The sequence below is a fragment of the Lagopus muta genome, chromosome 27 (genome assembly GCF_023343835.1).
Source record: "Lagopus muta isolate bLagMut1 chromosome 27, bLagMut1 primary, whole genome shotgun sequence".
NCBI classification, from domain to species: Eukaryota; Metazoa; Chordata; class Aves; order Galliformes; family Phasianidae; genus Lagopus; species Lagopus muta.
The window spans coordinates 3,119,419-3,134,011 of record NC_064459.1 but is presented as its reverse complement, the minus strand read 5'-3'; the positions used below and the strand labels follow the sequence as shown (position 1 = coordinate 3,134,011).

The following is a 14,593-nucleotide window of genomic DNA, read 5'->3' as shown; positions in this document are numbered from 1 at the left end:
AAGAGGGACTGCGTCAGCCTTTCCCTTCTCCGCTTCTAACCTGACACACTTCACCTCCTCCTGTGTTTTTATTAGCTGGTGTTCACAATACATCAGCGACAGCTATGATGAAACCAGTGGCAGATTTTACTGCAAAGCAGCTGGGTCATCGTCCCCTGGGTCTTGTTGCTTTCCTGCGTGAGATCTTAAAGTGACCATCACTATTCGGGCTATTTTTTTTTAAAGAAGCTGAAAGGAGGGCGTGAAAGAGTTAAAAGGCAAAAGAGATGGGAAGAGAGAGTGGAGGGAAACAGGGAGATGCTTCTGTACCACGTACAGAGCTACTTTGAAAAATTCTGAGGCATCTAAGTATCACAAACACGATCCCTGCTGTGGGCAGCTGTACGTGCGAGTGCTTTGCCCGAGGGTGTCAAATCAAATATCCACTGCTGGTTGGTACAGTACATCACTTCCCCTTGGGGATTTGGAGTGGGAAAAGACAGAGGAGAGGGGGGAAAAAAAGGTTTAACCACAACAAACGGAGAAAAACTTTAACAATATCCGATATGGTTTATCATAGACCGTCATCTTATTTATTACAAGCAACACAGGGGAGAGGAGAAAAAGAGAACGAAAGAGACAGCTTAATGCTGAGCCTTACCTGGAACCGCCTCATATCTCGGGGGTTTCCTGCTGTTTTCAAACAATTCTGATTGCACTTGAGAAAAAATTTTAAGAAGAATCTGTAACGGTAAAGAATTGTGCCACTGTTATTAACCATAACGAAACGCGTTGTCGTGTTGTGACTGAAAGTACACAGCGGAGTGATTTAGATGGAGGTATGTCAGCCATCCAGGACTGGGAGAACTCGGAAAAAAAAACCCACACAGCCAACCCCAACAAACAAAAAAACACACCAAAATTTAGAAAAATGGTGTGAACTGCACTCAACTGACCATAATCAGCTCTGAGATGGGCTGTTAGTTGATACAAGTCAACGCAACTACTTTGATTTATGCCCATTTCTCCACTGCACATTTGACCACACAATTTGAGTCTGTTCCTTTATCTCTCCTGTGCATACAAGGGCTTTCTTTTGCTGTCTGAATGGATTTTCCATGAGACAATATAGAAGGATAATGTTATTGTGATAACTACAAAAGCCGACAGGGCAACTCTGTGGCTGATAAGCCTTGAGACTACTTAGAACATATAAAAAAACACGGAGACAAACAGAGCTCCCAGAAGAAGCTGATGAGATTTCATCCTGATGATGTTTTTAGCTGTTAAGATTTCGGTAACTAAAGCAAAAAAAGACCCAGATCAGAACCTTGCACTGATTCTGAGAGAGGATAACAAAATCACAAATGGAAGTAATAGGTGACAGCTCACACTGTCCTAGCAGATAAACCCATTAACATCATACAATGTGTCCGTGCCAATTATTTTTGCCCTGTCACATATATCTATCTTTGTACATTATTCTCCCATCGAGTTCAGCTTGCTGTGGATGTGAGTTGAACCTTCAGGATGCTGATGGGCTCACCCAGCACCATGTGTTATAACATACAGATCTCACATTTCAGCAATATTAGGAGGCCTTTATCAAATTTGGGTACTCCACAAAATTTTTCATTAGGATTCATCCCTTTATTATCTGATTCATCTGATGACATTTTGAATTTACGAGGTAAAGGAGCCAATTCTACATGAAAGATCACAGTTGTTGGATTAAAAACATGCAAGTCTTCACAATTCAGACAAAACAGGCAAAAAAATCTCACAGATTCTTCACTCTACCATAAGTGAAAATATTTTCTGTGACTCCTTTCTGCATTTCCATTTGTAGAACAAAATTGATTTAACAGCAACAATTAAAAAGAAAAAAAAAAAAAACAAACAGATTTTAAGATAGGTTTGAACGGAAAAGATACAGATATGAGGGAAAAAAAAGAATGATACAGTTGAAGAATTGGTTCAGAATACAAAGAACTTATTTATTTATTTCTCTTACTGAGTGCTTTTCTTAAAAAAAAAAGAAAAAAAAGAAAAAAAAAATCAGCTTTTGCAGTAAGTTAAAGTCCCAGGTGAGCCAGGCCTATTTCCCTTTCTGTTACTATGACAACGATTTTTTACCGCAGTCCCTAAGTCCCTTCAGAACTCACACATTCATGCCTTGAATTAGAACTTTAAAGGAGAAAGATGTATATTTCCTAGGGTTTACCAACAACAACTGCCAAAATAGTCCTAATGCAACACACAAAAAAGCAGAAATTCAGTTCTCCTTGCTATTGCTACTTCTTTGCATCACTTACAGTGCGGTATTTCTCTTCCATCTGCCCCAAAAATACAAAGAAATACCGAAGGATCTGATCCATTGAAATGTGGCTTGAACAAACAAAACCCTTCACAGACCTCCCTACAACCAAACCCACAAAAACGACCCAGGGAACGTCACATACAATGACTGTCACAAAATACATCCTTCTAGCGAGCATTTGTTTGCCTTAAATCTGTCACAAACACTTTAAACATATCTAAAATGTTTATTTGCTGTGCGAGTGCATTTTGCAGACCAGTATTTTTGTCTCCATTTTCATTTCTTGGTTACAACATAGCAGCTCTGAGTGCATGGGCTGCGATGGGAGCCCAACATCCTCACTGATCCCATTGGGATCCAGGTGTCGGGAGTCCAACATCCCAACTGATCTCATTGGGATCCAGATGTCCCCATTGATCCCACAGGGATCCAGGTGTTGGGAGCCCAAGTTCTCCATTGGGATCCAGGAGCAATGGGAGCTGGGTCCGGGCTCCCTTGGGCAGCTCCTGGGATCCCAGCCCTGGTCACTCACAGATCTTTGTGCCTCAGGAGCACGCTGCATGTATTCTATCAAACAAGTTGTATCGACTCCTCATGCCAAAACTATGGCCTCTTTTATTTGAATGATCAGCAAGCAAGATTTTATCTGTAAGAACGTTTTCAGAACGAACAATATTATGCATACTGGCACACTCAGACGTTCACAGGAGAATTCCAGCCAGAGATGTTGCTCACAAACTCCTTGTTATCCTGCCCTCTTCTTACAGATATCAAAAAAAATTTGCAGATACATAAACTGCTTATGCTGCTGAGATCTGGCTGTGCAGGGAGAAACTACAGAACGCTGCCAAACTGTGTAATGAAACAAAGGCAAGCAACTTCTGCATGGAACTCAGTCAGCCCATGGATATCTGCTTGTTTGGGAGAAAAAATGCAGACAAAAACCCGCAAGATTCGTGGCTTGTCATTGCTTTCAAGGAAAAATAAAAGATCAAATTAATCAGGAAAGTGTTTGCTTTGTAATTTTGAAAAAATTCTTGTATGCCTTTCAGATCAGAGAAACAAGGCAAACTAAGGGGCAAAGATCAGAGCACAGACGAATCCAACAGAGCTCGCCGTGTCAGTGAGCTGCCCTGGGAAGAGCTGAGTCCCACAGCATTGTGTGCTGCACCAAACCCTACAGCACAGGCACAAGAGGTAAAAACTCTACGCTAATCTGCGTTTAACAGCACCCAGGACTGAATCCCATAACACCACATGGCAATTAATGAAATTCATATTTTCTGTTAAATATCTAAAGAATGTTTGGGTGTGGATGCCCAGCTAGTGTAAATCAGAGGCATATGTGGAAATTAACTTGCATTTCAATTAGATCTGCACTGATTCATCCCGCTGGGTGTACTGACCATTAAAACTACACAGAAAACAGAACTCTCCTTGTCTAAGAGCTGGATGCCTCCTTGGAGGAGCAGAGCATCACAGCCCTCCGCAGTGGTTGGGGACAAATATCCAGCATCGAAGCACTCAGCCAAGATCTGTAACCAGGAGCAATTTCCATATGCAGCAAGTTGCCTGGTTTAGTGGAGTTCTTGAGCCCCTCAAGCTGCTGAAAACTGTGCACCCCTAAGATATCACAAGGTGGGGATCAGTAATCCCTCACCTCACTTTTCAAAGTGCTGCCTCAGCTCTGAGGTTGCAGCATTGGAGCAGAATCCATCCACCGCCATGCCAACTTATCCATGGTTTCTTTAGCATATCACTGGATGTGCTATATTTCAATGTCTCCTTTCAGAGTTTTTCTAGTCAAATTTTAGCTGCAGCTGGGCACTCACATCAAGTATTTGCTAGGTCGTCAGATATACATATATATTTTTAAGTGGTTGCATCTGGGAAAGGTATTAATATTTATTGCAGCATTAGAATAAAAATGACTTGGGGGGAGCAGAGAGAAGGATTAGCACTAAATGAAGCTGATTTAGGGGTAACAGGAGAATTGCAGAAGGGCTGTGTTAATTTTTTTAGCCAGTTTTTGGCATGGACTTATACATACATCAAAAAATGAAAATAATTTTTATAAAGTTAAACAACTGCTGATTTTCATGCTTCTCAGCTGACCTTTGTTCCTTCCAAAGGACAGCACCAGCTACAGGTTTAGCAGACTGCAGCCAAGCAGAGAGAGTGTGGCACGGTCCTCCCATAGATCAACACTGAAGGGCAACGAGGGAAAACTGGAACACTTTGAATAACTACCACAAAGAACCTCTGGCATCTCTATAGAAAGCCTGATTAACTTCACTGTAGATGTAAAATTAATTAAGACATACTACAGACATTCACTTCAATATGGTCAAGCCTTCCATCTACAGGCTGATGCACTTCCAGAGGTCTCCAAACACCACCTTAAAAACATTCCCTCTTCTAGGATTTCAAGGGAGCTCTTTTAAAAGTTTCTGCTCATCCTACTGGGAGTTACCACCGTGCTGGTATCACTTAAATGCCCCTTTTTCACTGTAGTGCAGAGACAGCTGTGTTATCTCAGGCCAGCCTGCCCGACCGCAATGGATAGCGGGGTGGAGTGCTCAGACATCCCATAATGCTCAGAGTGGAGGGATAAAGTCCCCCACAGGTAGCTGCCAATGGACAGGAGAAAGGGTGAGGGCAGAGCAGGTGAGGTCTTGTATCTATCAGGCCGTTCCTTGTGATGCTGGCCCATACTGGCACTTCGTGTCTGTACACCCATGTTATAAGGCTCTGAAACAGAGGCGATTTAGGATGTGTAATCTGCCCCAGGGAACTGCTTTAGCAAGGGGGTTGACTGGATGACCTCCGAAGAGCCCTTCCAACCGCCATGATTCTGTGATTCTACATAGCTGGAACTCCACCTCTGAGGATGTTGTTCATCCTCCATCTGAGCTGACTGAGAAGAACCTTAATCAAATCCTGTTGGAGTCAGAATAACGTTCCTCATGACTTGAACAGGACGAGGCAGAGGCCCTAAAGAGCACTCCCATGTGCACGAGAAAGTGTAGGCTTCTTTTAAAAAAAAGTAATAAAAAAAATCCATTACTGTTTTTGAAAACCCTGCCACAGGACCTGGGACTGATTAGTCTCCCCACATGGAGACAGAACTAGATAATGTGCCTTGTGCTTTTGCAGCACCATTCTGTGGGACTTCAGCTTCAATTAACTCAGCCTCACCAAAGCCCTGTGCAGCACGTGGTGTCACTAACCACCATACAGCAAGGAAATCGGGACCTGGGAACTGGAGGGGAATTGCTCATCACAGGCCTGCGGCTGGGACGCAGTCTCTTGATTCCTGCTTTTACATCTTAACTAAGCTTCCTATCCACCTTGTGTGCTTTTGTAAAGTACAGGAACAGAATCAAGAGAGACAACTTTGTTGTAATCTCCTGAGCAGCCTCTGGAGACGAGAAAAACATCCCTTGTAAAGCAAACACTGGTAGTCCTGTCTTGTTTGAGTTGCTGTAGAAGCTGGACTCTTGGCCCCAGCAATTCTATGGCACCAGAATACGCCTTTCATCAGTGCGATTTATCAGCAAGTCTATGATGCTACAACCTAATGAGACCATAAAGATATCATAGCAATCTGACTTAGTAACTGAAGTGCTTTCAAGAAGTCACAAAGTGAACTAAAATGAAAAACTGGAAGTTTTTATAAGAATATTTTTCCTCCAATTGGGCAGTACCAAGAGTGACCATGCTATGAACCACAAAACCACCGTTATACTGAAGGCAGCAGCATCAACACAAGTAAATTCTGAAGTCAGAGTCTCCCATTGTCTCCTGGACTCATTCATGAGTGTCCTGGCACTGTGAACTCTGAGATAAGTGTGACAAGGGACCATACCCATGCCACAGTGAATGACAGAGCAAAAGGCTTCACTTGGAAACCCTTCCTTCCAAAGGGACCAGATCAGATTTTGCACCTACGTTTGAAGGTTCATATTTAAAATCTATTAATTGCATTTATCTGAAATCATAATTTTAATGACTATCACAGTAGAAGACTTCTTTGTAATCTGAATATTTATCTCTGGAGTCATTCTGCTCTATTATGTCAGGGTATATTATTAGAGACCTGATGAGAAAATTTCCTACTCGTTTCAGCAGTTATAGTCAATGTGGGATCAGGCATTGCACAAAAGCGTTCTAAATGAACGTACACCATATAATGTCTGAGAAATGATTGAAGTTATTACAATAATCCAGAGTATTTATATGATACTCCACAAACAGCAGCTAATTAATCTTCACAAAACTCCTGTGCACAAAGTGTGTTAAACCCAGTTTAACAAATATGAAAGCCAACATATGTAGGTCACAAGACTTCTGAGTTTGTCAGGGACTTGCTGTGAGAGATAAGAGTGGAACTCAGACAACAGCAGGTCCCCAGCCTGGGCCTGGCTGCTCATTTGGCACTCGTTTTTCAGTAGAGCAGTAGTACCAAAGAACACACACAAATATTATGCCTTCCATTCCTGCCCCAACAATGAAAAAGAACAAACGCTTCCCTCCCCTCCTGCCTTCATCCAAAGTAATTTCTTCAGCTCTTAGAGCAACAGACTGGTTAGTCTTTTCTCCAGTCTATGCAAGAGCTCCTCAGCTGTGCACAGGATAAGCACTGAACCACCAAAAGAACTCTGCAGAGGATCCCATGTCCTCACTTGCTTCTAAAGAATGCCATGTTCCCAAATCACTTGTTTCTTCTTTAAACTAATGCTTCAGTTATCAGGCTCACATATTTCCTAACCTCTTTTTGCCCTTTGCTACCCAATCAGTCTCCTGTCCATTCTTTGTACCTTCTCCACAACTGGGCTGGAAGAAGGTAGAGAGTGAACACCATTGGTGCATGCAAACCCTAGGGGAACTGGACTAAGCGATGGCTTGAAGTCCCTTCCTTATCAATTTCTCTGATTCTTCCTTCTTTTCTGCTCTGCTGCACTCAGCCCCTTACATCGCATTACGTCTTTCTCCTCGGCTCACCTCTCTGACTTTCTCTCAGCTTCTAGGCATGGATCCCAGTTCCTCTCTATGGGAACTTCTTCCTGCACTCTGCATTCCTTTGGAACAGAAGCCTGCCAAGGTAAGGGCTGTTTCTGCAGAGGTCTGAAGAATGTAGCTCATGAGTAACTGCACTGATGCTAGGAGAGCTGCAATAGCAAGCGTGAAGCTGGCTTTAAGATGTGAGGCTTTTATGTATTCATATTTGTATTATTAAATCAAGGTGCTTTGGACCAAAATCTACAGGACTAAATATCCTTTGCACTGACGGAAGTCTACATCAGAAGTTTTCTGTTTTGGCCCATCTTTATTATTAAGTCAGTATCCGATCAATCAATAACAGCGTTATTGCTCATTCCAAGATGCTTGCAATGCAAAGCATATGAGAACATGCAGATCAGATAAGTGTAATAGAGAACAGGTGGAATTACAGTTCCTATTTTAAAATGGAGAAAAACTCAAAAAGAAGACTTTCAAAGGCCTCAGGGCGCTGTATCCCACAAATAAATCAAAAACATCCAAAAACGTTATTTATCAAAACTGCTCTGTTTTACAAATGTAATGGTCCAACATTAGATGGGCACGAAAGTGAAACAAAACAATTATAAGGGAAGCCAATAGAGAAGCCTACCTTAAGATTACAGGCTGGCAGCACCCATCTTAAAACTGCTTCTAATTGTCATGCCAGGCACTCTGAACCACACTTTGGTGAAGAATGCTCTGTGCAATTAACCAAAGATATGGGATGAAAGTGATCCATCTGAAGGACAGGATGCCACCGAGTGAGAACAGTGTGCCCAGAGGCCATAGCAAAGACTGGACTTGAACTCATGTCCTCCTCATAATGCCGTGCCCAAACCACTGAACCATTCCTTCAAAAATATCCCATCTCTCTGCAGCCTAGAACACCATACTTCTCACCACCCACATCTAGTGGCCTTTTGCTTTGGAAGAGCTTAGTTTCAAACTAATCGTGTCTGAACATAAGCTGCAATATGTCATCCAAACCCAGAACATGTCTGTAAACTCAATGTTTATATTCCGTACATTTTCCACCTTCTGCACAATTTCCATCTCTGAAGCAGATTCTGCTCCTTCCAAGCAGCAGCAGCAGGCACACACATCCACAACTGCAATTCACGCTCATTTGGTAAATGCTCATTCTGTCTTGCAAAGTGATTCCAAGGGCTGGAGGAGAGTGCACTGCCAGTTATGGAGACAGGCATTTCTCGGCGCTGAATGCAGTTATTTGGCACGGCCACATTTGCTAGAGGAAAAAAAAAAAAATCTCCAAGGAGAACCTCCTTGTTTGTGCGCTCTGATGAAAACCTGACACCATTAATGAAAATAATAATTGAACTCCACGGGTTCGAATTGAAAATGAAGCACAACACTAACGGCATGTTTGTAATTGCAATTATTCTCCAAAAAACCTTTGGAGAACTCTCTGCAACCTGAGCAGTTTCCCTTTTCCTTTGGGTTCTCCTTCTTCCCCTCGCACCAAAACTTTCCAGTAACACACAAGACAATGGCTAAAAGCTGATTTACACTGTAAGATCCATATTATTCATGCCGCTTGGCACACAACCAAATATCATAGCATAATGAAAAGTCAATAGGCAGGGAGGTAATATAGCAGAGGATTGGGCTGGCGGGCTGTTGAAAGGGACGTTCCGATAACGTTCCCTGGTTCCATTACAGTGTCTATGGCTCCAACTGTGCTAAGCATGGCACAGTCACATTGAGAAATTGTTATGGGAGACAAGATGCACCAAGGACAGGAGGAAAGAAACGCTTTTAGGCTCATTTCACTGCTGAGGAAGTCGAGGCACACGGAAATGAGGTGACTTACTCCATAGGTGGATGAAGCTGTTCTTTCAGCCAAAAACCACACAGCATTCCCACAGGCCCACGGTTGGGATCGCTACAGCTCTACGCAGGTGCCAAGTTAACCCACGTTTGACTCTGCCAGTCACAGAATCAAAGAACCATTTGAGTTGGAAGGGACCATTAAAGGCTCATCCGATCCAACTCCCCTGCAATGAACAGGGAGAGTGCCACAGACCACAAAGCAGACACATACAGGTATCACACAAGCACAAAGTCGGATCCCCGACTATTTCATCAGATGACTTATTTTTCTCCATACCTGGGGAAACGTATGCCCACTTTACCTTCTGGTTCCCCTCTCCTCATTTCCCACTGCTCTCGGAATGCCTGTGCCGAGCCATGCTAGGCTGAACAGTGAGCACCAATTACACCTCCAGCCTTTTTGCTGCTGATGGGTCTGCTGGTTTTTACTATTCCTGCCAGATGGTAGAGGCCAGCACATAAAAACTCTTTACCCTGCAGTTAATGTGGAACTTGATAACAACTTCCCTGTGACTCTGAGAGATCAGAAAGCAGCACCGATGCGAATACTAGCGACGGAACCAAGGTTAGGCACCTATTTTACACCTGCCAGAGTGGATATCACTCAGCTGAAAGCTCTCACTCATTGACTAGGTGAGGAGTATTGCCCGTCCCTGAACGGTTTTTGTATGGAATAAAAAAGCATTCATTTGCTAAAGAGGCAAATTGACATCTGAGCAACTTGCCTCCGCGCACATCCGTCTCCTCCCTCCTCCAAGGGCTGCTCAGCCAGCAGGTTTGCACCCGTTGTGCTTCTGGGTCTACTCACAGATGACCTTGAGCCTGAACATTGGTGTAACATTATATTCCTATGACAGATTTATAGATTGGCAGATAGGGGTGCATTCAGAGCATTCCTTCCCTAAGACAGGACAGCATCCAATGTTTGTTAGCATCATTAAACTAAAACTGACTTTTCACCTGCTCCCATACCATATGCAGCTGCAAATTTTTAAATTAAACTATGAAGCCATGCATAAATTTACATATATTACAGACTAGCCTCTCCATTTAACATGCAAATGTACTCCAATGTTTCAGAACACCTTCTGTCGCTAATTAATTTGCTGAATTATAATTAGACTAATCCTGCATAATTAATAAGCACAGATTTTTTTTTAATTTCTAAGCAGCTTGATGAGATCATTCACTTCCTTCTATAAACTGCTAAGTAACTGTTAAAAAAAATCTGGAAAGAACATATGTGAAAAGGTATGTTTGATGTCGCATACAAATTCAAACTAGCGGGCGAGCTTCAAGAAAGTCAAGATTAATATAGGGACACGGCTGGAGCAAAGGATCGGCAACGCTTTGTTTCCAGGGGCAGAGAGCACGACTTTCCTGGTCTGCTTTATTCTTTCTGCTTCGCCCATCGGATCTTCCAAGATCATAGAGCGAGACAGAGAAGGATTACAGAGCTGTGTGCAGCGTCAGGAGATGTTATGATATTAACACACCGTTGTATATCAAAACACTCTCCCTGTACATGCTGTTTGTGGATAAGCTCCTTTGATGGTATTTGGAATTGTTTTCATTTCAGCTGCCAAAACCAACGGAGATCATTCTAGCGAAACAATTAAGTGCTATTAGCACTGGATTCATTCTGTAATGATTAAAATGAAGGGTCGCGCTTTAATGTTGAAGAGCTTGGATTCAGAGAAATATGCGTGCCAGAACGGTTTGTAAAATGCCTAGTGTTACAGCCCCTGCGCAGGGAGGCCGCTCCTGGTGCACAAAGCAATGTTCCACGTTGAGCAGACGGGTCCTCAGACCTCATGCAGCCACACAACCATGCAGATGAGAGGAAAGAGCATCCCAAAATATCACGGGATATTTTGCAAATGAGAACGCAAACAGTGCTACAGGGCTATTACACGCACGCACTGTTTGTAATCCCACTTGATAACTGTTGTATTGATTCATTTACTTTTGGACACGTACTTCATTTCTCATTTCTTCCTGCTCCTCATTTTAGACTGTGAATGAATTGGCCCAAAGATATCTGGGTCACAGAATAGACTCAGAAATAGAATTTGTCTCTCCGGAGCCACATGAGCACATCACTGAAATTCTGGTTTTGTTTCAAGCTATTCTCTTTTTGCCAGAATAAGACATTTCTAAGACCTTTTCCAGCCATATTATATTGCCACAACTGAATGTCAGCATCCACATCTTTCAGGAGCCTTCTGATGGCCAAGACTTGCTACTGCCTTCCAGTTCAGTGGCTGTGGATTTTGCCACAGCTGATATTTACTTTGCATCCTATGCTTTATGCAGTCCGTAATTATTTCAACTCAAAGGAAAAAAAAAAAACAAAACATTTGTGCATACATATAGAGAGAAAACTCTGCTTTAAAGAAAAAAATTACAGCCTCTAAAACTCACCTCGTCCTGTGTTTTACTGTTCTCAGAAATCAACTGATTTTCCATTGGAAAACAGCACACAGTCTTGGATTTGTGAGCAATACAAAAATTTCCAGCATGCAGTAAATAAATTAATAAATTTAAAGTCATTCCAACTTTCACTACAAACATTTAATTCACCCCTGCTTACTAGCCTCCAAATTTAATTAATCTTCTCAGTACTCTTTCATATAGTACATACATACAAAGAAGAAGCACAATTTTGGGGTAGGAACTCAAGTAAGAGATCACCAGGGTAAACTACTAATTGGCAATTGAACTTTGCTTTGAATTGAGGTTTGATGTGAAGAAACACATCATTCCTGTGCCTTTCCAAGGACCAAATTGTGAGGCTGAAGTGAAACGAAATAAGGGGGAAAGGGAGAAAGGGAAATCCTTCATTCCCACCTCTGCTGGGGTGACACTCAATAGGTGTCAATAGCAATAGGATTAGAGGGAATTTGCAACAGGGAGGATTGAGGTTGGACGTTAAGAAAAATTTCTTCTCCAAACGAGTGGTCAGACACTGAAATGGGCTGCCCAGGGAAGTGGTGGAGTCACCATCCTTGGAGAGGCTCAAGAAATGTTTAGGTGTGGTACTAAGGGACGTGGTTTAGAGGGGAAATATTGGTGATGGATGGTTGGACTGGATGATCTAGGATCACCATGTTGTGACTCCCTCAGTTGTTTCTGAGCAACTGCCTCATCCTAAGAAGCTACAAAGATTATGGGGATGCATAGCACCGGTTTTCAGCAGGCTCAGCGTGAGGCCCTTCAGAAATGACATTAAGTCATGGTCTCCAAAGGTGCAAAGCCCTGGAGTCGAAGGAGTCAAAACACCAGCATGCAATTTCTGAGCGCATACAGGATGCTTTGATTGTACATCCATGCCTCCCCCCAGCTCACAACTCAGGTTTCATGCAAAAGAAGCCACTCTGTGCCACTGCATATAGCATCCAGAACGTCAGTATTCAAAAGAAGCCTGGATTTCCACAAAACATGACATGAAACCGTACTTCTTCAGATTGGGCACGCAGGCATCAAGATAAGGCAAGATTCAAACACCTGGGCAATTAGTTTGCTATAAACTCACTGCAGCAGCAAGCTATTTTGCCTCTGGCAAATACTTCATGCTACAGGAGAAATTGCTTCTCTCCACTCCATCCCTCTCTCTCACACAGACAACCCCAAGTTCGCGCAGCAATGTTAACAGGAGAGGAAAATTGCTTCCTGACCTTCCCAGTGATCAATTTACACCCTGAAGCATGAGATTGGTTTCATTTTAGTGTATATATGTAATACTTTTTCCCACATCGCTTTAGACAATGCAAAATCTGCTGCTCACTTGAATGGGTGCACATGTTTGGTTGTGTTCAGCTGGGCCTCCTTCATGACAGCTATCTGGTGACCGAGTTCTTTCCGGAGTGCAGCCATAGGTACCAGTGAATGTGACAGTGTTATTTCCCCTTGATCCATGTATATATTCATAAAGTTGCTACAGAGCTTTGTTTCCAGCTACGCAGCCTCAGAGGCTAAAGCAAAACACATTCCTAGGGCTTCTGTGAGAGATCCTGAGTGAATGCTCAGCAATTGCAGCTCCTGACCTTCCACCTATGGAAGCTGAACAATGGCTGGGAAATGTACTGAAGGCAAAACCCAAACACCTTACCACCAGGCCTCTCCCTAGGGCAGACAGAGCCCTGGTTTGGACCACATTCCCCTGAGAGGAATTGCAGAATGCTGACAGCCTGGCACCAGCCTGGATTCCCCACTTCACATCCTAACCCCAGCTTCCATTACATCCCTCCAGCTTAACCACGTTTCCATCCAGTGCCACCAGCAGCTCCCTGTGCCTCACCAAAGTGGTCATTCCCATGCTGGGCTGTTTGTTTTAGCTCATCAGGGTAAGACCCCTGCAGTGCTGTGCTTTATGACTGGGCTAATGAGCCCGTGGGAGGGCTCCAGATGTTGGCAGCTGCAGCAACTGAGAGCTGTGTTCCTCCTTCCCTTCAAATTCCACCAGTCCCTGATCTGTGGGGATCATAGGGACAGATGCAACTCAACGTGTGCACAGGTACTGCAGAGGCTGGAGCTGAGGCTCTTCCAGGAGTTTGGCAGCTGGACACAAACCCTACACATAGCTGACTTTAAAAGACTTCTCAGGAAGTAAATCCAGTCCACATTATCTCTTGAAGACATACAACATGTTTCTATGCCTATATGCGACATGCTCCACATATTCCCAACTGCAGCCATACTCAAATACATGCAGAGCACAGGTTTTACACCCACAGTTGGCTAACTGATTGGAAAATATTCATCTTTTGAGCCTCTGACTAACAGGCCATCATTCCACATGCATCATCACAATGTGCTCTACTGAAAAAAATCTCTTGGCAGTCCCCAACTTCCAGACTTCCTGCCCTTGTCTCCGCTGCATGAAGAAGTTGATGCATGCAGTGAAGTCTGATTTTTTCCTTCTCAAGTTCTCCTGCAGCCGTAATTTCTGGAAAGAAGCTTTAGAGCGCATGCAACGTTCACCGAACGTTTTCTTCATTTATTTAATCCAGATGTTTGCATTTTAAATAATTGAAAAGCTGCTATGGCAAATAGACATCAAGGGAGGCTAATGGGAGTAGCACTGTCATTAGGAAGAACTTGTATGATGAGGCATTAGGCTAAGGAGTCAGCCCTGCAATGTCAGGATGGGTTACAGGAACAGAAGAGCGCAGTTTGTTGGAAAGCATCACCCATCAATGTGGGACAATGATGACACAGAGATTGCTGAGCAAGGCTGAACACAGACCTTACACAGTGCTGAGAATCTGCACCTTCACTCTTTGGTTGTCCTAACTTTTGTCTCTGTCATTCAACTGCTCTGTTTTCAGTCGAACCCCTTAACAACCAACATTAGGCGCCGTGAAATCAAGTCAGTGGCTGCTGAACTCTGCAGGATAT

General features: G+C 43.2%; 1 protein-coding gene across 1 annotated transcript in view; it reads right to left on the bottom strand.

Moving 5' to 3' along the window:
• EBF2 (EBF transcription factor 2) overlaps positions 1–14,593 on the bottom strand; it is a 133,613-nt gene that overhangs the window by 33,015 nt on the left and 86,005 nt on the right. Inside the window, exon 8 of the mRNA XM_048928127.1 lies at positions 641–722. Coding sequence (XP_048784084.1) covers positions 641–722 — 82 coding nt within the window. The remainder of the gene's footprint in view (positions 1–640; positions 723–14,593) is intronic.